General features: G+C 49.3%; 6 protein-coding genes across 6 annotated transcripts, besides 3 other annotated features; 1 reads left to right on the plus strand and 5 right to left on the minus strand.

The window, feature by feature from the left end:
* Positions 1-27: 27 nt before the first annotated feature.
* Positions 28-1,613, minus strand: FPSE_04131 (uncharacterized protein; the record flags this gene model as incomplete). The annotated part of the gene is made up of 2 exons (XM_009257249.1): positions 28-1,514; positions 1,580-1,613. The coding sequence occupies 2 exons, from the start codon at positions 1,611-1,613 to the stop codon at positions 28-30; spliced, it is 1,521 nt and encodes a 506-aa protein (XP_009255524.1).
* Positions 1,614-2,572: 959 nt separating this feature from the next.
* Positions 2,573-5,019, plus strand: FPSE_04132 (uncharacterized protein; the record flags this gene model as incomplete). The annotated part of the gene is made up of 4 exons (XM_009257250.1): positions 2,573-2,831; positions 2,884-3,164; positions 3,225-3,380; positions 3,433-5,019. The coding sequence occupies 4 exons, from the start codon at positions 2,573-2,575 to the stop codon at positions 5,017-5,019; spliced, it is 2,283 nt and encodes a 760-aa protein (XP_009255525.1).
* A 735-nt stretch (positions 5,020-5,754) lies between these two features.
* Positions 5,755-8,330, minus strand: FPSE_04133 (uncharacterized protein; the record flags this gene model as incomplete). Its single annotated transcript, XM_009257251.1, has 4 exons — positions 5,755-6,539; positions 6,590-7,670; positions 7,720-8,195; positions 8,276-8,330. 4 exons carry the CDS (start codon positions 8,328-8,330, stop codon positions 5,755-5,757), a joined length of 2,397 nt encoding a protein of 798 aa, XP_009255526.1.
* A 1,542-nt stretch (positions 8,331-9,872) lies between these two features.
* FPSE_04134 (uncharacterized protein) lies at positions 9,873-11,347 on the minus strand (the record flags this gene model as incomplete). The annotated part of the gene is made up of 6 exons (XM_009257252.1): positions 9,873-10,006; positions 10,061-10,459; positions 10,513-10,861; positions 10,916-10,999; positions 11,053-11,225; positions 11,302-11,347. The coding sequence occupies 6 exons, from the start codon at positions 11,345-11,347 to the stop codon at positions 9,873-9,875; spliced, it is 1,185 nt and encodes a 394-aa protein (XP_009255527.1).
* Positions 11,348-11,855: 508 nt separating this feature from the next.
* Positions 11,856-11,909: a repeat region.
* A 317-nt stretch (positions 11,910-12,226) lies between these two features.
* Positions 12,227-12,277: a repeat region.
* Positions 12,278-15,611: 3,334 nt separating this feature from the next.
* Positions 15,612-15,632: a repeat region.
* A 1,660-nt stretch (positions 15,633-17,292) lies between these two features.
* Positions 17,293-17,538, minus strand: FPSE_04135 (uncharacterized protein; the record flags this gene model as incomplete). Its single annotated transcript, XM_009257253.1, has 2 exons — positions 17,293-17,382; positions 17,431-17,538. The coding sequence occupies 2 exons, from the start codon at positions 17,536-17,538 to the stop codon at positions 17,293-17,295; spliced, it is 198 nt and encodes a 65-aa protein (XP_009255528.1).
* Positions 17,539-21,507: 3,969 nt separating this feature from the next.
* On the minus strand, positions 21,508-23,487 carry FPSE_04136 (uncharacterized protein; the record flags this gene model as incomplete). The annotated part of the gene is made up of 6 exons (XM_009257254.1): positions 21,508-21,930; positions 21,992-22,594; positions 22,645-22,725; positions 22,777-23,080; positions 23,130-23,318; positions 23,474-23,487. 6 exons carry the CDS (start codon positions 23,485-23,487, stop codon positions 21,508-21,510), a joined length of 1,614 nt encoding a protein of 537 aa, XP_009255529.1.
* Positions 23,488-24,156: the final 669 nt, after the last annotated feature.

Raw genomic sequence — 24,156 nt, forward strand, 5'->3', positions numbered from 1 at the left:
TCTTTCACATCAAGTCGTACCTGTAGCTCAGTCTTCGATGCCATTCCATGACTTCTCATCATCGGAGCGGTTTCTGGCGTCTGGCGTGGCCTCCTCCTTGGCCTCCTTCACAGGCTCCTTCACGGGCTCCTTCACGGGCTCCTTCACGGGCTCTTTAACGGGCTCTTTAACGGGCTTGGAGTCTTGCTTGGATTCAAGAGCTGCTGCCTTGCGACGTGGTGATCCTGCCCCGTTCGGGGATTCCGATCGTCGCCGCTTCTCACCCTTGTTCTGCTTCCGCGTAGGAGAACCGGAACGCTTAGTCTCGTTCTTCTGGGACTTCTCTGAGGGACCGGCTGGACCTCGAGGGCCAGCTCCCAACCCCTCGTTCCACTTCTTAAGCATGCCAGCAACCTTGGGGCCCCAGACATTCTCACCCTTGGCGAGGTCTCCATACTCGAGACAGTTCTCGCTGCCAACCTCGAAGTGATTCTGGCGGGTTCGTGAAAGCTCTGCCATGAGACCAGCTGAGTCAAGCTTAGCGCCTAGGTCGTGGCAGAAACTTCTGACGTAGAATCCAGATGTGACTGTGAGTCGGACCTTGCAGGCAGGAGGGCCCTGATCGCTCCATGGAGGAGGGGTGCTTGAGTCGGGTGCGTCGGGAACCAGATTCTGTCCCTTAGTAGAGTAGGTTGGCTGTGGAAGCTTTCCGAGAGCGCCCGACATCATACGAGGTTCTTTTGACTTTCGCGATTTCTTTGAAGGCGCATCTTTAATAAGGGCATCCTGACGCTCTTCAAAATTGCGCTTGAACGTTTCATGCGCCGCTATCGCTTTGTCGTCCTGCTGCTTTTCCTCGGGACTCAATGGCTTGTTGCTTTCTTGTTGCTTCTTGACCCTCCAGACCTGCTCCGCCAGGTTGCGCTCCGCAGCTTCGGCCTCTTCGGTGGGCCATCGGTGGTTGTGCTCTCCGGGCTCGTACCACTCCACCATCTCAATTTCCTTAACATCAACTTCTCTACCTTCGATCTGTCGAGGGATAGGTTTGCCCTCACGCGCATACTCGTAGAGGGGCTTTCCGTTCATCTTGAGGGCAGAGAACAGCGGCGGGATCTGAATCTGGCGGCCTTTGAACGAGGCAATCTCCTTCTCGACCAGTTCGCGGGTAATATGTTCATAGGGCCGCTTGGTGAGAATGCGACCAACTCTGTCGTAGCTATCGGTGGCGGCGCCAAACACAATGGTGGTCTCGTATGTCTTGGTGCATTCGAGGAACTGGGGTAGTGCCTTTGTTGCACATCCTATGCCTAGGATAAGAACTCCGGTAGCGAGAGGATCGAGAGTTCCTCCATGGCCAATCTTGACTTGGGAAGCCCTCTTGAGAGCCTTGCGACGAGCAGACTCCCCGCTATTCTCGTTCATGCGCTTTGCGACTTCTGACTGGATCAATGGCTTGAAAAACTCGGAAGGGTTGAAAACCTGCTGGCATTCGCGAATGACCTGGGCTGAGCTTTGACCGCAAGGTTTGTTGATGGCTGGATAGAAGCAATTGTATTAATACCACGGACCCAACGCAGAACAGAGTCAGCAGATCACATACCAAATACGCCCTCACGGATAATACCCGTGGCCATCCTGAGATGCTTTTTTGGGAAGTACATGCAAGTACTTCTAGTAACAGAATAGGATAGAATAGACAGTAAAGAAGTGGAGGGAGAATAAATGAGTGAGGCAAGGCTTAAGATGTGGTGGAGCTTGTGAAAAAGAATCCATTCAGCACCCGCCTCAATAAATAAGTTGTACCCTGGGACTACCCGATGACGGGGGAAAAAAAGTCTTATCGGCGCATTCTCCGCTAGCAATAAACTTTAGTACACTTTTTAGTTTACATTAACAATAGGACATTTCGCCAGATGAATCATAAACAAACGATGAAAGATGACTCTGCAGATGAGATAATAGATCAAAGTAAAAACATAGTAAACAACTACTCCAAATTTTAGATAAGGACATTTGAGAGATCTATTTCCTCTCTATTTTAGTTGCTTTTATGGCTACCTAGGTACCATATAAAAAGTGTAGCGACCAAATAATTATGTCAACCCACAAAGGCTCTACCAGCCATTATCGGAGATATCTAATTGGAGCGCAGGCACTTTAAAGCTCGCGCTTTAATGGGTCTTGAAAAAGCGTCTCAGCTCTAAGTGCCCCCTGTACTCTTCAACTTTTACTGGGCTCTGCCCCGCCAATTCCATTACTCTTGTGATGTAGCGCGAGCGCGTTCTGTTACACCCACCTACTAACCTTAGTGCCCTGCCATTATGATCACAGTAGCTGCAACACTTCAACACCATCACCAAACATCAACGCTGTACTCTTTCTACCCTCCACATTCGACTCTCGCAACTCATTACGGTTTATCGGCTTGATTCCCTCCGATTTTAGCCAGAACAACTTTTCGTCGCCAAGTAACTGGTTACAAATACACCCAAATCTAGATTTATATTCGTTCGCCCCGTCGCCGTCGCCGAGCGTCTGAACCAACAGCTCAAGCCGACCGCCCCATGAGCTCCATCCGAGTATACTAGCAAACATGACCGGGCGTCGCCGCCGAGCGTCCACGTCGAGTGTCGACACCGAAGACGAAAGAAAGGTGTCGTGGTGCAAAGAAAAATCGGTTCTGCGATTCAACCACTCCGGTGTCGACCCAGAGACCTGCTTTGAACTCAAGAACGCTATTGTTCTAAACAAAGATGGGCAAACTCTTGAAAACGCACTTGATGTGGCTACCCGCGGGCCCTATATCATCCGCGGTACTCTTCTTGTGGAGGACCCAGCGCAGAAGGCGCACCGTATGTTTCCCAAACTCCTGTCCCACGCATTGTGTTTAATGATTTGTCCCAGTTATCATGAAAGTCCGCAGATCGATCGAGTTGGAAGTCACGAAATGCGAACTGTACTCTATTGGAGAAGACGAGAATGGCTCACCGATCATCTGGGTCGCCGGCACATGTGCTTGGTTTGAGCTCAACCCGTCAAAAGCATACGCACCCATCTACAGACAGATGCGAGAGGCCGTGGTGCTCTATTATCGTCTACTGGCTATCTATAGCGAGAGACAGCCTAAGAAAGCAAAAAAGGGCAAAAAGGATATTGAGAGGGATCTCTATCAGGTCTTCCACGAGGTTTGTGCTTAAGGCGGCTTCATTCTAACTTGGCGTGCGGCCTTGCTGACTCTTTTCAAGTATGCCACTAGGATCGGAGACGGCTCGACACTCGAAGAAGTTATTTCACGATGCGATCAACATGCATCATTTTTGATCTCACAGTGCACTCAAGATAGTAGTGAACTCGATTGGCGAAATACCCCTTTCTACCAATGGCTGACCAAAAGACACAAGGTCAGCAGAACACTCTTCTGGTTCGGCATGCCAAACTAACACAGGTCCTTAGGATACTTACGACAAGGAAATTGAGCGCCTGAATAAACCGCGTCAACCTCTGCGATCCCCTTCCATGGAAATCATCGAGCCATCAGCGCCATCAGTACCTCAGGCACTCCCCTCGCGGACTCGTAACGGCTCCTCAGCTACATCAGTCGCCCTTAGCAATGCTACGCCAGAAATCATCGAAATCGAGGCCAGCCCGCCACCACAACGAGCATCGCGGTCACGCTCAACTAGTCGCAGAGCCGACCATGAAATTATCGATTTGGTGAGCTCTACTCAAATCTCGAGGGACACGTCGGCGATCCCAAGACCGACCAGCGTTCATTCATCAACAAGCACACCATCATTTACCCCTCACATGAGTGACATGTCCTCCTCAGTAACTGGCGCGAATGAGACTCCCTTCCAGAGTGTCCTAAACGCTATTGAGCAGGTATATGCGGATACTGCACACTCGAAAGCTGGCCTCACTCTGTCGGCTGCTATGAATAAGCTCTGGACGAAATACAGATTTCCCTACCACAAGAGCGACCAAAAAGCAGCCTACAGAGTCCCAATTGAGGAAGTACTTCACTACAATGCGGGCGCTCTGCTTGAGGCACTTGACATAGACAAGTACAAGGAGCATGGTTTCTACACATGGCTCGTAGAGACGTCTGGGAAGCCATTTCACCCTGTAGCCATCAGGCCATCCGATTTCCCATTTCGCTTAGTACGACGCAAGCAATCGAGCAATGCGAATTCTAACAAGTTGGCTCAGCCACCACCCCTGGCACAAATCGGAACACCTAAGGGGCCGGCCAATGAAGAATTCTCAAGTCCCGCTCGTTCATCACCAGCTGGCAAAAGCATCAGAAGACCAGGCCGTCCATCTGGTGTAAAGTCTAGCCTTCGTTTGGCAGCCGCCTCTAGAAAGCGAGCTCACTCTGATGTGGACAGTGACTCACACGACGAAGGCGCAGAGCCGAAAAGATCACATTATTTTTCCGACGAGGACGATGCAATTGAAAACGAAGGCCAGCGGGGTTTGTCTGAGGATGAGCGGGCCCCCAGTTCGTCCGAGGAACTTGTCAAGATTTTCCTCAGAGCAGACAACATACCGACAACTGTTCCACGGGGCCCTGACGAAACCTGGGTTTGCGAAGAAAACGATTGCGGATACATAGTCCGCGGTGGTGATGTCCAAGACTGTGGTGAACGTATCAGGCAACACTTTAACGAGCACGAGCAACAGATGAACCGCGTGAGTCTCGCAATGACAGAAGGTTCGCGCGGTCATCTACCGGTCAAGTATGTACTTTTTAAGCCTTTCCTTATACTCGTCGAGTTAAACCAATCTCACGCCTTTCCCGCCCCAAAACCCCGAACCCCTAGCCCAGAAACGGTGGATGAAGTCAACACCGCAGCCTCGACGCCAACCTTGACCAACAGCCCTGTGAGAGTTCACTTATACCAGTCTCAGACTCCTATATCATCCCCCAAAGCTCCTATACCTATTACCACTCCTAATTTCAGATCGATGGTGGACGAATTCCGAAGACGCCCCCACCCCGTGTCAGACAACATTGATCGACTAACACTTAGAAAATAGTCACCTCATGGATAAGCTCAAAAAGCTGGGTGAGGCGTCCCAAGCTGCCGAGCAGCTTGTAATTGGCAGAACTGTACTGCCTCAGCGCATCAAACGAAACCTTCTCATATGATGGGACCAACAGGCGACCCTTTCCGCTTTCCAGCCTAATCTTCTTTTATTTGCATTCGATTGCTTTCGATTCAAGGGACCCAAGGATGATACCCTCAACATTGGCTCGGCGTATATATATTCTATTGGCTCTATCAGCAACATAGTACTTTTGGGATGTTTAGTCTTGATCTCCATCATCTCGTGGATACTCCCACGATAAATGATAAGGAGTGTACAAGAGTTGCATATTTGAACTGAGTTATGACTTATGTATGAACGACATCAAACATTTGCCTACATTCTTTAAAGGCACAAGTAACTGTGAATAAATAACATCGCCATCGTCAGAATGTAATTAACTTCGTTACCATAATGCACCTGCACAGATGCATTGCCATGGATGTAGCTTACAGTGGCACACATGAGAAAATTGCAACATGACGTGGCCATATGTTGTTAAATGATGAATTCTGCAATGGATCTCTTAAGCATACTTGGTATTAGATAAATTTCACCTCAGCTCCTGTCCCTATAATTCTTGGAGTAAAGCACACCTAGCAAGCTCCTTTTAGCCTATAGCCATTTCTAAAATACATTCCCTGTCTATCACCACCCACTACCGCAACCTTGCAATTAACTCCCCTAATTCTCCGCTCCGTCAGTTGCCATCCTATCCTTGCCAACGTTCTTGGCAGCCTCGAGAGCAAACGCCTCCTCAACAGCGCCCATTCTGTTGAAGACGCGCAACCATCGCTGCCCCCATCGTCGGATCATGGCCTCGCGATCACTTGATCCGTCGCCTTCTTCCATAAGCTCGTCCTTGCTTCCTCCGGCCCAGCTAATGAGGGCGTCATTTGTGGCGCGGAACAAGTCGTGGATAGACTTTACTTCCTTGGCACGTGTCTCGTCATCGGTATCAGGAGAAGAAATCACCTGGCGGCTGCGAGTGGCAACCTTGGTAAGTGTGTTGGATACGAGCTCAAAAATGTGTGGCTCAGCCAGACTCCCGCCTCCGTTGGCGCCATTGGCGGGTGTGCTGGCAACAATAGCCCAATCCACTACGGTCAAAGGGGTCAGAATAGAGTAATTGAGGAGTTTCTCGGTGATAGAGAGCGCAATGCCTGGGTGTGCATGCCAGTAGCTCATAAGTGCTGAAATGATCTGAGCACGCGCCGCCTCTGAAGTGTTGCCGGCTTCGAGCAGTCTGCCCTTGGCTCGGTCGATGCAAGCCAGAACGTGGCTCAGCGACTTGGAGCCAACCCAGCAGATGGCGGTCATAAAGACATCTGTGCTAGCAACCAAGGGGTCCAATGAAAGTTCCGAAGCTTGGGACTGGATGCTGTTGATGAAAGGTTGGAACTCTTCATCCGCAGCTTTTCTTCTCAGAAGACCGGCGATCTCCATGCCCTCCTTGGAGAATGGTGTATCTAGGCCACATGTCAGTTGTTTGAGCTTCATAACACAGCAAAGTACATACCAGGGTTCTTGAACTTGAAATCAGGAACATCCTTCTCCTTCTCGGGACCTACCAGAGGTAGATACGGTTCAGGCAGAGTCTTCTGAATTCTCTGGGCGAAACTGAGTCTCACCTCCTTATCGAGTGCTCCTTTTAGGAACCACTTGCTGGGATGGTAATCAGGCAGTTGAGCATCATCTATCCACTCGGCCCACTTCCATGTGAAACCAAAGTTGCTGAGATGGTGTGAGAACCAGTCCATGAACCGGTAGCTCAGCGCCAGATCCAAACGAGGGCTGTTTCGGTAGAGGTATCGTATAGCCCTACCAAGACTGGGCGCAATGGCTGCAGGTGCCAGCTTGCACGCTTCGGTGAGAACAGAGTGGTAGTACACGACTTTTCGTTCGGGGATGGGCAGTTGGAACAACTGTGAGAAGACGGTATCAACAGCAACATCCTCGGGCTTCCATGTATTCTTTCCCGTTGGGAAGTTCTTGAGTTCATCGAAAGGTGTAGCTCGTTTAACAAAAGTGCCATCAGCGAAGTAGCAATCCAAATCCATCAAGTAGCGAGCCGTCACGTTGCGGTTAAAGTCCAAAATGTTGATGGTGTCGAGAAGACCGTCCCGGATGAGCGATGAAGCGATATCGGTGACGGCAGGAACCGAGGGTATATCCTGGTCGGTGTATACAGAGAAGTAAATCTCAGGAAACAGAGGGCGAGGTCCGGCAATGACAGTCGCAGGGATGGACATTTCGGGAAGCGCGTGCTTGGGCGCATTCGAGAGTTTGTCTTGCGCCTCAATATCCTCCAAAGGCATCTCCCAGGGTCGTGGCAAGCATGATAGCGGCCAGTTATTGGCAGCTTCAGATTGAAGTTGTTTTTGAAGCAGCATGCACACGCTGAGCGATGTTCCAGGGCTCTCCTCCTTGCCTTCAGGGTGGTAAGGATCGACAAGAGCCTGTAGGGCATGGGGCTCCGAGGCAATGATATCCGTCTTCTCCATCAACTCTGCGGCCTTAGGCTGGAATTGTCCCGGAGCGGAAACCATGATGTAGGGAATGGTAAGAAGAATGATCTTGACAATCTCGGTACCAATGGTCTGCCGGGGGTTAGAAAATGGGGTTCAATTGCACATATTCGAAACTCACATCATCTGAGCTAGCTGTCTGGAGGTCCGCAGCTCGGCTGAATAGCTCTTCCAAAACTGGGAAAAGACCATCTCCCTCAAGAAGAGACTGTAGACAAGCCAAGAACTTGAGCAGAAGCTTCACATCACGCCATTCGCCTTGTGCGATCTTCTCTGCTGTGATTTGCGTAATACTTCCAAGGATCTCGTCGACGAATTCGGGTTTCAGTGTGTTGATGATATGAACAACGGCGGCAACAAAGGGCGTCTTCAAGGGCTGCTCGAGCAAAAGCTGTGTCACAAGTTCGAGGAACGTCTTGCGAAGGTTTTCATCGTCGTGGTTTTCGGCCACCATTTGCGCAATGGATTGGACTTCTTCGGCCCATCGGCGCAAAGGGGAGTCTGCGATGCTGAGAAGCTGTCGTCGGACACGCACAGGAAGGGGTGCAGAATCAATCCGTCTTCGCTGATTTCGGCGATCGTAGTGGTCATCATCATCTGCAGAGCGACGTATTAGCAAGCGCATCAAAGGCAACGCGACAGCTTCGCGTGTCTTGCATTGTTGCAAATTCACTGACCTCGATATCTTCGCTTGCGGTGGCCACCCGGGGGTCGTCTATCGTAGTCGGCCATGATGCTATCCTCGTCCCGATATAGCAATTCAGCGTGTATCAATGATGGTCGATGTTTTTAGTAGATGAAGTTTGTAGTGTGAAAGTGTGAGGCTGCGTCACTACTAAAAGTTAACCAAGGGAAACAATGGGCAGGGATACCTCCACTACAGTGCACAAAGCGAGTGAGCTAAGGTGCATGAACAAGGTTCGGATTGGAGCATGAGGCGCTACTAGGGGAAAGGTATCGCGAGGCTAACACGCTAACGCCTGAGCGTTGTGTTTGCCTGAGGCATATGTTAAAACCTTACATTGACTTCTGCGTACCTTAGTACCTAGGCAGATTTAAGAATTGGGATTGCGCAGCCCGTTGGATTTACAGACAATAAATAAATAAATCTTCTATATATTGTTTGATATTATTCCACCGCAAGCAGTTGTCGGTTCCGAGACGGCAACGATCAGAAAAGGAGGTAAATGTATATATGCACACAGGTGCCTACTAGATACACCGAGGTTTGACTCGACATCTGAATACAAATTTGTCGAGTTCAAGATAGGTACTTTCTTAGACGAAAAAAAGGTTACGACAAATTGGAATAAACAATCATATAAATTTAATCAACTTGCGCGTTTGAAGTCTAGAAATAAAAGCTCTGTGCTTTTCAAAGACGTCAAACCCTCCCAACGTCCTTCAATGCGTCACATCATTCATTCTTTCTGCCTTTTATTTGCAATTCATAACCAGTCCCTTATTCTTTATATCGTCTTGGACCATTGACGACTAGACCAAATAATGCCAAACTCCTCCACGTCTTCGGGAAAGCGAGAGTAAGATGCCACAGGGCCATCCATAGCCAGCTTCAATTGATAATTTCGTTGCAGCATGAAGAACAATACCGGGTGCCGGGCTGCGTCCTCTGAAGGCCAAACCAAGCCGAGCAAACCATTCGACTTCACTCCAGTGCCTCCAACCAGCCTCAGGATCGTGACTCTCCAAGCAATCATGGCAAGCCAGAACGCGGTACCAAAAAAGAAGAATTCAACAAATGTTATCCTCGCCATTCCCAAGCCAACCTTTGCCGCAGCATTGGGTTCCACCCCTGAGGCGAATACAATGAAAAAATAGCACCGGTCATTATCCGCCATGCATCGAAGCGTGGTCTAAAAACGTAATTCCCTGTGATATGCATCAATGGGGTCATCCCTCCTCGTGACTAGCCTTGAGGCAAAACTGAGAGCGGGTTCGTATAAAGGGCAAGCACAACGCCCAATCCCCTCCCTGCCGGGAAAGACTCCAACGCTCGCGAGAACAAACAAGCCTTCTCAACTGGCCCTCGACGCCTATACACCGTGCCTGTATTAAAGACCGACGCCATTGGCTCCAGGGCCACATAGCGCCTGCTCGCCATCTGGTCCGGCCTTGGTCTGGACCCTTGCTCCCAACCACTTTTGCTCAGCTCAGTACTGGGAGTGGACGAGGCAGGTCTCTTCCAGAGCCGCGGAGAGCCGGAGAAGGGTAAAAGCATATGCCAACTACCCTTTGCCTCGACGCGAGGCCGGCTCAATCCAGTTTCGCCATCATCTCCTGCTCCGTCAAGGGTGTGAAGTGGTCGATATCAAGGCCTTGCGATGCGAGAACGGGACGGATGTGTGCTGGGACAAGCTTAGGGTTGAGGCTAGGAGCGATTGAGAGTTCTGTCATAATGTTAGCTGCCCTGCAATTAAAATGAATACCAAAGTTTCACGTACCGTGGCGAGTGAAGTCGAAGAGAGCGGGAAGATCACGGAGCTGGCCAGTTCCGTGTCGCGAGTCGGGAAGCTTAGTGTTGGGGTCGCGAAGCTCATCGAAGAAGGGGTGGACCATTGCATCAATTGCAGATTGTCGCTCGGTGGGGGTGTACTCGAGCAGGCGAGCAATGAGGTCAATAGCATTGGCGTCCGCCTTTCGGAAGACCTTGTTGAAGGGATGAGGCTTAATTTGAGGGAACTTGTGCTCCATATAGTTGGGGTTCATTGTTCGAATCTGTTCCCGAGTTGGAGTACCCAGAACTTTAATAATCTCAACGAGCTGGTCGATACCTGACTCGCCCGGGAAAAGAGGTTGACCGAGCATGAGCTCGGCCATGACACATCCAGTTGACCAAACATCTAATCGAAGTCAGCAAATGAATCAAGTAAATACGCTTCACACATGATCTTACCAATCTTCGTAGTGTAGTTCGTAGCACCGAAGATGAGTTCTGGTGCACGGTAGTATCGGGAGCAGATATAGGAAACGTTAGGCTCGTTGGGGACCAGAATCTTGGCGCTTCCGAAATCGCAGAGCTTGAGAATACCGCTGTTGGGGTCGAGAAGAAGGTTCTGAGGCTTGATATCTCGGTGGCAGATGCCTTGGGAGTGGATGTAGGCCAAGGCTCTGAAGAGCTGGTAGATGTAAAGCTTGACCTCGAGGATGGGCATGGTTGTCTTCATCTTGTTGAAAAATCGAGAGGCTCGGTAAACGGTCTCGGGCACAAATTCTTGAACGAGGTTCAGGTAGACCTCATCTTTCTATGAGGGAATTAGCGAGAAAGAAAACATGACTGGCTGGGCAAGATCACATACACGTTCGCCGTTGGAGTAGTAGAAGGCCTTGAGCTGGACGATGTTGGGGTGACGGACAATACGCATGATCTGGAGTTCACGGTTCTGCAATGAAGGTTAGCAAACAGGCCACAGTACGCTGTGTTGATTGCACATACCTTGAACCTCTTGTCTTGGAGAACCCGTTTGATGGCAGCATCCTCTCCTGATGGGGACAGCTTGGTCTGGAAGACGACACCGAAAGAGCCGTTTCCTACAATCTTACACTGAGTGTACTGCAGGTCCCGAGTCTCGCCGGTAATTCCATCCTGAACTTTCTCGCGGATAACCTCTGCAATTGTGTCAGTTCAGGAACCATACGTCAAGCCAGGCTCAGGGTTGCCCAATGGCGGGGGTGATGTACTGACCTCCCATCCGGAGGCTGTTAAAGGCGTTTGGCCGATGAGCCGACATGGTTTGAATGCGTGAATCTTAGTCAAGGCGCGAGTGCAAATAGAGTTGAACGAAATCGCCTGGGCGTTTCGACAAAAGAGAAGATGCGAAGAGCTATTAAGTGGGCCGTGATGGGCAGAATGGAACGAGCCAATGCTTGATGAGTTTGAAAGATGCTGAAAGGCAAGTAAAAACTTGGGTAGCGATGCTCCTTCAATGGAAAGCTAGATTTGCGCAATAGACAAGTGTACGACACTTGAATGACGATGGGCGAGTGATGTCTCGGTCGAGCAGGGTATCGGCACGGGCGCAGAGGGGCGGCTCGTGAGGTTATTTCTGCACGTAAAAGCTCGTCAACCAAGGAAATTCTGGCTGGTGAGAGACGATGCCGTTATTCCAAGTAGACTATAAACTGTTTGTGAGTCGAAGGCAACAACGAGGACGATGCGCACGAAATTGGCAAGGCCAAGGGTATCTGGGGAAACAAAGAGAAAACCGAGGGGAGAGTCGGTGGTGTTTTTGGTGGCACGGGACAGGCTGGAGGGGGAGCGGGGCAGAGGGGAAGGGAGGGGAGGAAAGGGAACAGTGGGCGCGAGAAAGTGGGCAAGGGACGGGGTATAAAAAGCTGCTGGTAGCGAGGGTTAGAAAAAAAAAGGACGCCGGGGGGACAGGGCCTAAAGATAGATCGAGGTACTAATGGGAATGAGTGGTAAGGTAAAAGGGTATGGTAGAGCCAGAGGTGGCGACGTAGGTGTATGTAGGTGCAGGTGCAGGTGCAAGTTTAGGTGAATGGACGGGCAAGCCGTGTTCGGTCAGGCTTCGTTTCTTCAGAGGCGGCGTTTGCTTTGCTGACTGATCACGCAGGGACGGGGCCCAAAGTGATGAATGGACTTTTTGAATGGAAGCAAGGCAGAAAGAGAGTGAGAGAGCGAAGGAGGGAGGCAGGAAGGGTGAAGTCGTTGACTTGACGAGTGTGCGTGTGTGTATGCGTGCGAACGTGAGTGCGGCAGGATGCGCTATGCTACGCATGCATTTACCAGCATGGATTGTTTGGGTAGGAAGGTTTTATTATTCTGTCTCTCTCTTTTTCTTTCTTTTGGTTTTTTTGATTGTTTCCCGCCCGTTTCTGCACCTCGGGCTATCGACGTCTGGATGCCAGTGATGTGCAGTGGAGAAGCAGCTGCAGTCACTGTCGTTGCTGGCTTTGATTATAGAAAAAAAAAAAAAGAGGCTGGCAATCCACGCTCTCAACTTTGATGCCCAGATGAGCTTTTTTGATTCAGAAGGCCTCGAAATAATCCAGGGGACAAGGTGACGGGTAACCAGGCGTGTACTCGGTGCTAGGGGAGTGAATGCTCAGGGAGTGCGGGCACGGGGCTGGCACCAAGCGGGTCTGAGGGGCGGGGTCCTGGCTTGGATGGGGCACGCTCGTGACAGCCCATCGACAGAATGCAGCCAGAGAAGACGCAGGATGAAAATAAAGGCGTTCCGGAACTGACAATGATTAAGGAATTTGGGGAAATAGAAGTATAGCAAGGGTAGAGAATGCATACAGTTCACGAAAAAGGTTGGTAGGTTGAAGAAACATACGTTGAAGGACTTACTGTGTGCGATGCAGGCGACACGAAAAATGATGACGATATCGCTTAGTTGGGAGTCAATTGTGCTGGTGACCTCGAGATCTTAGGTATGTAGTCGCGGCAGCTAGTACTGAATGATCGTGAGATACGTGAGGCTTTCGAATCAGTCAAGAAACAATCTGACAAGGGCCTTCTGTTTGTTGGAGAAAAAACACAGGTGTAATCGGGACGACTTGTTATGAGGCACAGGCGCGGTGGTTCAAGGTTGCTGGGCAAGTGTTCATGTGAGTGCAGTCCGGTGCGGTGCAGTAGCTGTGCTTCTGGCGGCGTACGTGGTGATGCAGCGGGTAGGTGCTGTGGCAGGGGCACAGGTGGTATAAACGATACGATGAGAGTTGAGCGAGGCCACGGCGAGACCCTTTTTTTCTAGGTGATTGAGTTTATCGAGGGTTTACAAAAAAACGACGTCGAGGACGGCAGAAAGCGGTTGGCTGTTAAGGTAGGTTAAGGCTGAGCTGGGAAGCCGCTCGAACGGACAGATACGATGTGATTGATGGATGGGTGTATGCGAGACGATGGGATACGATACAGCCCAGAACGGGGATTCTTAGGCCAGGAGAGAGTATGAAAGCCTTCGAGGCATTCTAGGAACGGTGGACGATGTCGATCAAAGATGATGGCAGAAGAGGAATGTTTCAAGTCTGGTGGAATGAGCTGAGCTGGGCTGAATTGAGCCTCGTCTATGTTGGTTCTAAGCTTGCTTCCTTGCTGAGAAGCTGTTCTGAATAGGACTTGACGAACAACCTGACTGCTGGAGCTTACGAGTAGGTACTTGCTAGGCACCAAGTGACCTGGGATGACACTGAAAAACGGCGCCTTGGGGGGTACTCTTCGACCTAAAAGGCAATATCCGTACCTTGGAAGGTACCTACCTGGTACAGACTGCTCTGTAGCAGGACCTGGAGGTGGTGCTAAAAAGCGTGCACGGGGCGGCTATGCGGGGCGGTTTTCTGCTTAATCGACAGAGTGACGGCATGGGCGGGCATGGATAGAGAGAGAGTGGTGAGACGTCAACGAGCACTCATGTAAAGTCACCTAGACTAGAGAAAATGAACGGCTTCCGTTAGCTTGAGCTACCTATGCTAGGTTGTTCTATATGGGCTAAGATCCGTTGTATGTACAGTGCTGTAGAGTAGACTACCTTGGGGTGATAGAAAAATTGACTACAAAGCGAAGGACTCGAAATAAAACCAAGCATATGAATAGTCCAGTATTGCGTAAATTGACCAAGTAATTTTGTCTCTCGTGATGTTGTCGATTGGGTTTTTGAGACCCCAGGGAGTGTATCGGGAATGGCAAGGGGGGGGGATCTTGGATTGGTGTGTGAGGGGTTAACGAACCAGTAAAGGTATTCGTAGCTACCTACGTAGCTGGGAAGAAAGACAACACTTGTTCCAGAACTACATGTGCATATTGTGACTGTTGATGCACTGGGTTTCGGAAATGGGAGGTGAAAGATGCCAGCTATTCGTAGCAGGGGGTCCTGTATCGTGAAGATACGGAGACAATATGAGACTGAATATGCGTAGGTACCTTAGGTAGAGAAATTGAATGATGGTGGTGGGGGAGGGTACAGTACGATACTTAGCCTTGTAGAGGCTCTACTCACCTCCCCAAACAGCAAGCAGATCTCGTTGACGAACAGCTTGAACCGACTGCACGGTGATTTATTTTTGGAAAAGTACGCTTCTTGTGTCTCGAGAGCCGCGTCGCCACCCAGGACCAAATCAATCGTGAATCAATGGACTTGGATCTCGAAGCAATTGGTTGCAAATATGTGAAAGTCTTGTGAGCAATCCGACGCCCATTCAGAGGACCCGCAGCGTTGGGCTTGCTCATGTGCCCATCTTGAGACGGGTAAGGTCAAGGAGGACCTAGGCAAGGTACCCAAGCGCTAAAGTCCGGCAGGCGAGACCTCTGCCACCCCATGGATGGATGTCATGCAACTGTGTACTTGACTTTGCTGGAATTGGGTAGGTCGTGTCGGGTCTGGGCAGCCAAGATGCCTCAGGGTAAGGTACCGACGCAGCAGGTCAGGTTGAGCCCATTCAGGGAATCGCCCTCGCTAATTTCCTGTCGTACAACAATACCAAGAGTATCTGTCTAGCTATTCTTGAGATAGCTCGTCGTTGAACATCCAAGGGTATCGCGATCCATACTGTACCCTTGACGGATTGGATCCATATCGGTGAGACGAAATAATCGATTTGAAGGGAAGCGATCCATAGGCCTGCCGAATCGCTTGATGCATGACAGTTTGCCTTGACCCTTGAAAATCTTTATACAACAATGCCAATCTTTGGGCACCTATTTGCATTTCGCCGATAAACTGCCAAGAGGCTATCGGAACAGTGGTTCGAGTGACGTGAAGCAAGTGAGGTCGAAGACGTCCCTGCTTACATGGTATGGCTTATAGACTAGGACAAGGGAAGGGAAGGTACGAGTCGAATGGACAGTGAACCAAGATGTCGCATTGCCTGCACCCTGCACACTCTTTCAGACATTCACTCAAGTTGGCCCAAAAACTGATTATGAGCCTCAAACATTAGTAGCATGAAAATCAATTGCCAATGCCAATACCTACTTACGGCAAGGCATGATTAGCAGATATCGACTAATCGAGCTTCCGTGTCAAGTTCGATTCGAATTAAAAAAAAATAAAAAATCGAAAAGCAAGCGAGGAACCAAGACACAAGAGATCTACAATCTTGCCAAAAAGAGACATGCAACTACGTACCAGACTAGACATCGCATCTGGATCCTTGGGTGGGCTCTGTAGAAGCACTGACCATAATCTGCAAGTCAAGGTATCCCAAAAGCCACATGGTTGTCTTCGTTAGGTATTAACAGCACAGGCAGATAATCCGATAGTCCTCTACGGATACACTACTGCCCATCGTCAGTCTCGAGGAAGCTATACCAGGGTCGTCGACTATAACCATCTACTTGTAACATCAGAATACCATTGCTTCAAAGGAACACTCCAGTTCACATGGTATTGAGAACAAGGCCCGACTAACACAATACGCCAACCCCTAGTCAGAGCCTCAGAGGTCACCTCATGTCACCTCACTCTCCATCTCGCATCGTCTCAACTCACGATCACGGCCATATCAAAGCAGAAATTATCAACAACAATTCCGAGAGCCAATGGCCCTTGGGGGGGGGGGGTTGCAAGAGGAACAGACTGAACATATCTAGTCCTCGAGTCAGTATAGATGCATCAGCACTGTGACATTCGTTCAGGTATTACTTAGATCTTTCAGTAGTTTAACATTAACATTGTTAAATCTACAACGGAATACGGATACCTGGCAGGTACTAAGTTATCGATCAAAAAGCAACATTGGTAGCCTGACAAGGGGCATGTCGGGCAGAGCAGAACACACTGCAGCTCTCGCCCCTGCAACCTCCCCTGGCAGTTAGAGTGGTCCAAGCTGACCCAGTCTCGGTTGGTTCCCACTTGATGCAGACGTAGAGCCAGAGCCAGAGCCAGAACTCAAGATGATGATGGACGCTTTTACTTTACACAAAAGTCACTGAGCACATGCGCCTGCGGGGCCGTGGCACGGCGAGGCTGGGTGGAACCCTGACGTCTGAAGCTCTGGAACCTCAAGATCCAGAAATCAGGTGTCCAATTGAACGGTACGATTAATGCTTGCTATTGCAGTTGTTGCCATGCCCTAATACACCTCCACAGAAATTTGCATCTCTCCGATATCCTCCTTGCATATAGGGAAGCCGACTTTGAGTTGGCTGATCTGATCAACAACAACGCCCGCCCCCAATGGTTGAAGCTGCTGCAAGGTATACGAAGCTTCAAACCTTCGCCATCTGATAAATCTCACACACATGCACATGGTATCCATCAGCTTGTCTTCGGGTAATTTTGTTGGTTTCAGTGCTACCATGGCGGGCAACTCGCTGTCCCGCCATAGCCATCAGTGGCCAGTGACGGTCGGATGCCAATTGGTGGTGTCGAGGCGTGATCAAATGGTGTTCGATGTGGACCTACCTTGCCTATACATGGTTACTGAGTGTCGACGCCAACGGTGATCTACCTGCGGCCAATGAAAGCGCCAGCAGACGTCATGCTACCCATGGACGTCATCTGTCAAGACCAACGGTACGGACAACACCAAGCTACTGTTCGCCAGTGGGTTGGGTTGAGTTGGGCTTGCATCAAGTACAAGTTAAAACACATCAGAACGGGTGATAGATCTTGCAAGAACGGGACGGAGATGCCATACCGTTTTGGCATGTCATGACAGGCAATCGACAAGGTCACGCCAAAAGCCGATGCGGCCACGGCACATGGGTGGCTAGCTATGCGACATGTTGATGACGCTCTGCTTGAGGACTGAGGATTCGGAGACCATCAAGCCCCTGGCACCATCGCCTCCACTTGGAGCGAAGCTGACCACGGGTCAATCAATGGGCGGCTGCCGACCACTCACGGGCTACCGGTCGCGGAAGCTGGAGCTTTCCAGGTGGTGGCCAGTCATGCTTAGTGGGCAGGCTTTGCGGAATGCAGATGGTCATGAGACCCTCGTATGCAACGCTAATGACCATGGCCGACTTTTAAGTTCACGAAAGTGCAAGACCCATTTGTTCAACAAAAGGGAAAAAAGGGGTCTCAAACCATACTTGAACCAATCATCAAGTTGATCAAACCCATCAAACCAAATTCCAAGCTCTAAACTCTTGAGTCTTGTTAATCGCCAGGAACCAACCAACAGAGCTTGAATTCAAAGCGGCATGAGGAGTCGTTTCCCTCAGCCCACGAGCCAATGACACAGCACGCTATCTTCAATTAGCTTCACTGAGGCTCAACCGACAGGTTGAAAGCCGCAATTCCTCGACTGCCCAGATCATCAAGCGGACTATAGTACAAACGCTAACTGTTTTTCTATTCCCGAAACTGCCATTCGACTTCAATATACTACAGTCATGCCGCAATGTGATTTAGTGTTGAGCGGTCCAAATCAGATACACGCCTTACGGCAGCGGCTCCAAAGCTTTGAGAAAATGCTAGAGCCACCAAGCATGCATGACTTCTCAGGCATCTCTGTTGGCCCCGTATTCCAGGCCTCGAAGCTGTAATATCTCCAGCCAGTGTCACCTGACGTTAGTCGAGATGGAACTAATATTTAACTACTGAGACAGCTCATAGCTACTAGATATCATGTGCTAAGTTGAGAAAAGGCAATGAGGGTTGTTTCGTGAGCTTGCTGATGTGCTTTGCAGGCCAAGAATAGATTAGACGAAGTCAATATGCCCGTTGAGTCGGCATTGCGAGTGCAACTGCTGTTCTACCTACTAAAACGGTCGAATAAAGGCTGATTCATGCTTCTATCTAAGCTTCCATACCAAGAGACGGCGACTAACACGGAATCCCTTCAAAAGAGACTCAAGGGGCTAGCTTACAACTCGCCCGAAGCTGATCCAATAACGCATTGACATCCCAAGAGTGAGAGAACAGGCAAATCATAATATACATCTCTTATCAACAACAGCCATCGACTGGCCAATGATGACTCCTTTTATCAAGACCGCTCGAGATATTCTCTCCCATGTCTAAGGCATACCTTTTCTCCTTACAATCTCGCCAGACCTTTGCATTATGTCAAGCAATTTGAGGTTTCGAAATGTCATCAACCATCGATAGGCTCTATCTATATAGTACATGGATTGCCAATTCGGGTTTCAATCCCATGACTTGCATTGGACCGGCATCCTATGATACGCTTATGCAGTTACTTGAAACGCACATTCTAGCAGATTTATATCAGTGTTGGATGCAGGATAGCCACCATGTTGGCGATATATGAATTTTCTGTTCTTGTTGTTTTGTATGGAGAGGGGAAGGATATTTCGGAACGTGTTCACAGCTCAAATACTGACATAAGCTTTCGGTTTGTTGAGCCCTGTGGCTCATTGACTTGCCTACGGTTTACCACATAATGTTATAGTATTGTTTTTTTTTTACTGATAAGCTTGTATCTCTGAAAAGATCGAATGAGTACTACATTCATGTTGGCGATATGAAAGCCAACGACTTCGACCCTTTATCGTTCTACTGACAGTAATGTGGTACTCATGGTATCATACAAAGTAAATCATCGTTGGTCAGCATATATCGGTTTCTCGTTATACAAAGCCTCTTCAAATCCCTCGCACGACTCGACAAGGATCATTGTTAGCTACGGCGATCCATGACACGAGCCCAGATAAGATCCGTGACACCCCTTTTGTCTAGTCAAGCTTTTGGGCGAAAACTATCCAGTCGGGTTAAATAGGCTCTTGTCGCCTGTGGTTTGCAGCGCGGCACACTGAAGCGAGTTGTACCGGGCTTAGTTGGGTCTCAGCTGCCACAGAGAATGAGGTTTGACAGTCCGGATTCTTGAGCACTCTGTCACTCTTTACTCAGACATGACCAAGTGCTATTGCAGAAGAAGACAAAACCTTACTATATAGCAAGCAGGCCACTTTGGGTAACCTGCTTCTTCTCGTGGTTTGCGCATGCCAAAGACATGCAGCAAACAAATTCTTGTACAAACATTTGCTACCCTCGAAGTTAGCTGCCATAACCACGCAATAACCTAGATATCAAGATCTGTGGCTAGCATGACGGCCATACGGACAGTCACCGCACATCCTGATTCGTTGAGACGTGTAATTGGATAATGACCAAGTCGAAGCCACCTTACGAAAAATGAAGCAGCTTGCAGGCTTGAGAGGTGGGACGGCAAGTCCGTTGGTCCTCAAGCTTATATACGTACTAGCGATTCATTTAATAAGGTTGACCAGTTGATGCAGTTGGATAAGTGAGGCACTTTTGGAGTGGATGAATAGACTTCGCTGTTCCTGGTGTCAACGGAGCCGAGAGCACTCCTTGAGCTTCTCGACATACACAAGAACTACCGAGCGAGTACCTTCCCGTGAAGGTATGTCTCTATTGCACAAGATGTTTTAGTTTTCATCTACCGCCGTAGAGATGCTGTCTCACTCCTGAGGGCTTGAGCCATTACCAAGCATCTCAAAACACCCTGGACTGACAGCTACCCGCACCGACATTAACACGGGCACTGTATATGGATGATGAAAGATGGGCCGGGACTTATCAGTGTTACTCTAACTACCGCAATATTTGTCTCAATTGTTGAGGTACTAACATTGATGTAGGTTCCTATTCTTTATGCAGGTGGTAGTGTTGCTCCCTGTCATATATGACTGCAGACCGGAGCGTTATCCAGGTTCCCCGAGCCAAAGGGATCTATTAGCATATGATCTGACGAGAATTAAAAGTTCATAGCATTAATGTAAGTTAAACTGGTGATCTATGTCAGATGACCCTGATACAAGCAGAAGCTGCATATTCTGCTGTTGTGTACTGTTATTCAGCCATTGTCAGTCAGCATAATCGTAACGATCATCACATGGACACACATCATCCTGCTTGCTCTCCCAGACAAGAAAATTCTCAGCCAGCCAAAATCACGCTCATCTCGTCACTCCTTCAGAAACGGCTCACGGCCCCCCCTTGACCCCTGTGCACCCGCTTCCATATCCAGCGACGTGCATCCCGTTGATACTGAGCCCCCCCGGCTGTTCCCCAGGTACAAGGCATCGGGAGGCCGCTGCGTTGTGCTTGCGCAACGCAACCCAGTTCGATTGACCTGTTTGACGTGAGTGTCGATCATTGCTCGACTGCAACTGTATTAGGAGTCTGAGCTGCGAGGCGAGTCTCGCCCAATGTAACAGGTTTCATGGGTTGTCTAGCTTGTTATATCGCGCCACGACTGCGTTTACGCGGTCTATCTGTAATATCCTTGGGTTTGATGCTGACATGGAAACACTTGCACTGGACTTGGCTATAACACTCGATGATACTCACTGAATGTCGTTTTTTGGAGTGTTTCTGTCTGAATGTTAATGTCCGTAATAGCGTTTCCGTAACAAAGAGTGATTAGTGTACACTGTACCAGTTCATTGCCACAGTGCCCGCTCAGATATCATGATGTTCACCATCTAAATTATATTAATTCTTGTAGATCATGCCCGGAGAATGCCATGTCTTTTCCGATACACCAAAACTACCCTGGAGTGTAGGAGCGCACTATGGTATCCATGATAGGCTCGTCCGAAATGTCTGTGGCTACAGAATGTGCACTGTTAGCACATGACTGCGGCCATGGCCAGAGCTGCCGTGTTGTTTATCAATGCAACGTAATTGACTTGGCTCCTTTCAAAGTAAGGGATCGAAGAGGCATAGAGGGGACTGGGGAACAATGGAATTATTTAGACATTTAGACTCGATAACTTGATTTGATAAGTCATCATGCACGTTTCAGAGGGCGCAAATAGAGCTTCTGGCTAAATCATGTGATTTATCATGAATCATATTGACATTCAGCCTGTCATTTCCCTATACATCGTATTCTTGGTTCCTCCTAACGGACTCAGCAGTAGATAAGCAATTCATAGTTTGAAATTCCAAGAAAACGATACCTCCGCCTAGGTAGTTTCTCTCTCATACAACTAGTCCTCGTCGTTGACCTTGTCTGCCACCATATCCTTGGCCGTGTTGATGACTTTCTCGGGTGGCCGTTCAGCGTGCTCTGCTGGAGTGCCAACGCCGCTTGGGATTGGGGAAAGCTGCGCGCTCACAACTCCGCTGCTCGGGACAGGGATCTTGATATCCTGAGGCGAGCCAGGCACGATCTGAGGGTTGAGGCCAGGTATGTGAATTCGCTTGGCCTCGTTTTGATACGCCGCAGGGACGATCTCGATAATTTCGTCACGCGGGAAATTGATTACTGGAATGTCAGTAGTAGAGCAGTGCATTAAGTAGGCGTAGAGCACGCGAAGCACAGACTCATGAGCAATGATGAGAAGATCGGTCTGTTCTCGTTCCAGCTCAAGGATGATAGGCTCCAGGCGAACGGCAAGATCGTGGTACGACTGCTTATAGTCAGTATTTTGAACACAATTTGAACCGCCAAGCGTATAGAGTTATACATACCTCTGCACGGGGGTATCGGTGATGGTAAGGATCTAGTTCGTGCTTCTCGACCTCATCTGGGTAGATTTGACGGATCATACGCTCAGACATCTTCTCGCATACACCGGGGTTGATTTGGCTGAGCTGTGATCGCTGGCGGACCTTGTAACCCTTCTCATTCAGTACATCAGAGGTTTGCACCGTACGCATTCGAGTCGATGTCCAAACGGTGAGTGGTGGCAAGGGGGCATCTGTACCTCCTTCCGCTATAGTCGTGAGTCGTTCTTGTTCACGATGCTTTAAGAGTGCTTCGGACATCTTTTGAGCGTAGTCTCTTCCTTCGAGGGACAGGGGAGCATCGGCCTTGTACGAATCCTCCTCTGCTGTTGTGCCAGCTCGGGCGAAGAAAGTCTTTCGCGATTTGATGTGTAGGTTTGTGAGATAGAAGACAATTCGATGAGCGAGATAGTTAAAGCTGACGTTGTTGTAGAAGAACTTGGTTCCTGCGTTGATCATTTTGATGTAGTTCAGCTCCTTCTCATTCATGGTCTCGAAAACAGGGATCTTCATCTCAATCCTTTGGAGGTATAATTTGGCAGCCTCGTCAGGTTCCATTCCAGCGAACTATAACGAGTGAGTTGCCATTCATACATATATGAACTCGAGGTACTTACATCTGGGGACGAGATCTTAACGTTTCTCGCATTCTCTCGCAGGATACGTTCGTCGTCGACAAATGATTCAATGAATAAAGTCTGCCATGTATGTAAGCGGGCATGGTCAAATGGAGCAACAGGATTTCTTACTTGAACATCGTGCTTTGCAAACTCCTTGGCCAGGGAGCGTCTTCCATTTGCAGTAGGGTTCACTGCATCGTAGATCGCCACTTGTCCGTTGTCATGGTTCAACCAGGAGTAGATGTCCTCGCGGCACTTCTTCAAGATCTTCTGGCGCAGAATAACGGAGGCTGGTGACGCATTCGGGAAGAAATAGTCGTCAGGAATAGACCCGTCAGGGCCGACAGTTGCTCGACGGTAGTCACCCAGATGGAAGATCCGAGACTTAACGCCGAGCCAGCTCAAGTATCGCGCCATGGAGACGCATATATGCCTGGATAGTTGTAAGCTTGGACTGCCACTGTACTAAAGAAAAGACTTACGTTTTACCACGCGCAGGTGGGCCAACCATGACGATGACGATACGCCCGGAGTGAAAGAGTCGGCCAGACATGGTACTGTAAAGCTGGGCTGGGGCCAAATCTTGCCCATGGGGAATATCGTGAATGGCATCAATGAAAGTTGAGCTCTTGCGGCGGTAGCGAGGGGCATTGGCCGCAATCTCGGCGGTTCTAGTAATGTTAGTCACACGTTAACTTCGCCTATCAAACGGTCGCTATTCCAGCATGATGCCCAGTCCCAACAATACGTCGACGAAAGCGTCAGAAATAGGAGATCGCCACCCAACAAAGTGGCGTTTCAAGGACAAGAAGAAGGAAATACATACAGAAGAGTGTCCATGATGACTGGTAGCCGTAAAATTACTTCCGAGGCGATAGTTCCAAAGTGGGAAGGTCGTGTTTGAGTTTATGAAGTTCAACTGTAACACTCGAGATAAACCAGTTCTGGGAAACTGTTTCGACTCGTAAGGGCGATTGAATAGCCAGATCAAGGTCAAGCGCGCGAATACAGAGATTCCGATAGTCGAGTGTTGATGAAGCCTCCTGCAGCTCTTACTGCCGAGCTTGATGCAACTTGAACAAGGATGAGATGAGCCTCAAGATAAAAGCCCAAGACGAAGCCGGTGGTTGCCGGCGGGGTCGACGGTAAACGGTTTAGATCTTGGGCGTTTGGGTTGATTACACTAGATGAAAATGACTCCAACGAGGATGTGGCTTCGGTGTTTGATAGGTATGGAAAAAACACAGACAATAGTGGACGGAGAAGGCAATATGAAATTGAAAACGAAAGTCAATTATAAAAAGTTGGCGCTCAAGGTTCTGTAACAGAAGGGGTAGAAGGAAGTGTTTGAAGAATCAGGTGCAAGTGCGATAGGCAAGTAGGTACCTGTACTTAGTATTTGGCACGTCATGCTCGAGATGCGGTGGAAAGTAGTGCAAGTTGGTCCAGAGTCTTGGATAAGAATATCAGCTGAAAGTATAGGATACTTTACACTACCAGACCGAACCC

Source organism: Fusarium pseudograminearum, chromosome 4, assembly GCF_000303195.2.
Source record: "Fusarium pseudograminearum CS3096 chromosome 4, whole genome shotgun sequence".
Taxonomy (NCBI): Eukaryota; Fungi; Ascomycota; class Sordariomycetes; order Hypocreales; family Nectriaceae; genus Fusarium; species Fusarium pseudograminearum.